Source organism: Clinocottus analis, unplaced genomic scaffold (assembly GCF_023055335.1).
Source record: "Clinocottus analis isolate CAN_PGR_092001 unplaced genomic scaffold, fCliAna1.0.p SCAF_9, whole genome shotgun sequence".
NCBI classification, from domain to species: Eukaryota; Metazoa; Chordata; class Actinopteri; order Perciformes; family Cottidae; genus Clinocottus; species Clinocottus analis.
Window position 1 is genome coordinate 20,474,279 of NW_027176251.1, and position 2,984 is coordinate 20,477,262.

Consider the following 2,984-nt stretch of genomic DNA (forward strand, 5'->3'; position numbering starts at 1 on the left):
ACTGAGGCATTGTGGAGATGTGGAAGTTGTTATTGTTGACGAGTCTGCAAGCCTCTCGTGACCCTTTAAGGTGGGGTTAAAAAGCGAGGACACCACCAGCCTGATGTCGGAGGTGCTCCTGGAACGTGCAGTTGTAACTTGTCACGCTGTTTTTTAGTCTGCTGCTCAGCCTTTGCAGAGCCGTTGTGCTGCACATCACTTTACAGCAGATCTTGAGGGACGGCAGAAGTAAAAACTGACCACAAACCGCACCACCACAAGGCCCTGAGAGCCTGACAGTTGACATGCACTTGCCCCTCCATCACGACGCACGCACACACGCCACAGTGGAACACATGCCGCGTATAAGTCTGTAGACTTGACACCATCCCTCCCATCAACATCACACATTCTGTTTAAACGGAGACTTAACTGCAGAGCCCATCTGCACACAGCAACCACTTCCTCTTTCCAGACAGATATAGAGCGGAAACAGCAGTACCTCTGGTCAAAATAACCCGAACGCTGCTTTCATCCTGCAGAGACGAGAAAGAGAGAAGTCGACCACGGCGGCTCCTGCGTTCACGCGGCACAACGGACGGACTGAAGCCGAAGCTGCAGACACACCCGCTGCCTGTCGGCCCAACTGAGAGGTGAGGGAACAACCTTCACGTGCAGCGGTTGCCCCCGTGTACGGCGGAGTGTTTTCATCAAGATGTTGTGATTACTTTTTGTTCATAGATAACCTCGACATGGCACACGGCAAAGAGCTCTTGTTCCAGTTAGCGCTGCTGCTGTCGGTCGCTCTCACCTCTCTGAGGAAGCTGGACTCGGACCGGGAGCTGTGGGACAGCGGCTTCGGGCGCCCGCCGCCTCGCCACGGCCGCAACCTGCTGGCGTGGTACGTTCAGGTCTGCGTGGACAACAACATGGTGGCTCTGTGCGATCCCACGCAGGGGAAGTATGGATTCCACCTGTTTAGGAACCAAGGGCTTCTGCTGCCAGCCATCAACGACACGAGGCAGTTCAAGTACTACACCATCGGAAACCTCAACGCCGCCCACGCCAGTGATCTGCCCTGGAAAGTCAGGAGGTACTACAACCGCAGCAACCCGGAAAGCAACAAGGACAGAGTCCTGGTGAAATACAACAGGAACAATAAACACATTGAGCAGATCTTCGCATCCGCACATTATCGGCCACGAGAGACGTACATCATCGGGTCCAAGCTTATTGAGTCTCTTCGACGGCCAGCAGCAGAACCTAGAAATGTGATGTACTTCTGATGTAGACTATGTGTGATTGAATTAATCCATTTCAAACATGTTTTAAATAATATTTCATTGATATATTTCGCTGCTGCTTTTCCTTGTATTCAGATTGGGGGAAGACAGTGACAGATTACTTTGCTGAGTTTATTTTAAGGCTTGAGATTAAATAAAACTGTATGTAGAATAAACATCATACCATGATCAACCAAATAAATGTTCAAATGTGTTGCTTGAGAATGTTTTCTCTCTTTAATAACCGACACATTAGTGTTTTGTGTACTTTAACATTTGACACAAAAGGCTGCTCATTGTGGAGACGCAGCTCAATGTGACAAGCCGGCCAATCAGAGGCGAGGACAGAGATAGAGCAAATATCTTCAAATGAAAAGTAAAGGAAGTGAAAGAGGCAAATCTGGTGGAGGGAGCAGATGTGTGTCCTCTGCACCGATCACAGAGCAAGAAGGCAACATGCAGCTTTAATAAAGTCAATGAGAGAAGCACAGGAAACAAACATCATGACTTTTGTGTGTCTGTACTTTTTTTTCTGAGGATTTCACGTGTTATGACCTCAATGTCAAGATAAAAAAAGAGTCAGTATGAAAGTTCCACACAGCAGAGCTTTAGAAATCCGTACATGAACTCCGATAGCGGCTTGAATAGCAGGCAGTCAATCAACATGTTGACTCTAATGAGTTGTGAAACAGGGCAGCGCACACCTTCATGGCCAAAAGGCACAGACTCTCGCAAACCTCACTTTCAGTGTTATGATGACAAAGCACCCTCGTGCCCGCGCTCGTCAAAGCCCACAGAGGGGCCTCGTCCATCTTCCGCTCTCCTCCGTTGCCAATGTGAGGACGGCGTTTAGGCCGCCGCGCCGCGCAGGTCGGATCCAGATTTGATTTGATGCTCCCACTGAAAAATATAAGCGGGCTCGTGAACAAGCGGGACCAATCTGAGCCGGTAACAGAGATTTATAGGCTCCTCGCTTTGTGCCCAAGTACGTGGCACACTAAAGATACACCGGCTGCTTTTGGTTGTCGTCCCTCCAGACGGCTCAAAGCCCGGCGCGTCCCCTCAGCTCACTGCTCACGCGTCAGAACTAAACTTATTAGTGGAGACGCCTCATGTGTTTTAATAACACAGGTTCATTTCGGGCCGCACACACTTGTCAATGAGATTGTAGCAGGAATTCAATTCAATGTATTTTGTACAGCCCAAAATCACAAATTGTAAATTTACCTCAGAGTTACAATCTGTACACGTAGCACACGTTAGCACTAGCATTACCCAGCTGGTCCACGACCGCTGTTATACTGTTATACATCACGATGGCTGGAAAGTCCAGCAAAGTTTTAAAAAACAGATTTGTTCTGTGTTCTTCTTTACATGAAAAGTACGAAACCGACAGGAAGAAAAACTGTGTGTTGGTTTTAGGAAGGCACATCTCTTTCCCATGGATTCAACAGAATAATGATATTTACCCATTCATTATTTTTGTCAATGTGGACGTTAATATTCCACATTAGTTTACTATTTATCCTTATTTGTGAATTTTAAACTGTGATAAAGTAGTTTTGTGTTCATGTTGCTGTCAATTACAAATATATGAACTTGAGAAAGAATGCTTTTCCCTTTGCATATACATTCAAACTCTCAAGGACATTAATATTATGGGCTTATTACCTTATTACAATCCAAGGTTTATTGAACACGCAGCCTGAACGTATCCTGCTG

The 2,984-nt window shown here is 46.8% G+C and overlaps 1 protein-coding gene across 1 annotated transcript; it reads left to right on the forward strand.

Annotated features, from left to right (window-relative positions):
* Positions 1-478: 478 nt before the first annotated feature.
* Positions 479-1,450, forward strand: si:ch211-198c19.1 (uncharacterized protein LOC100151013 homolog). The gene is made up of 2 exons (XM_068570613.1): positions 479-632; positions 721-1,450. Exon 2 carries the CDS (start codon positions 732-734, stop codon positions 1,263-1,265), a length of 534 nt encoding a protein of 177 aa, XP_068426714.1. The 5' UTR covers positions 479-632; positions 721-731; the 3' UTR covers positions 1,266-1,450.
* Positions 1,451-2,984: the final 1,534 nt, after the last annotated feature.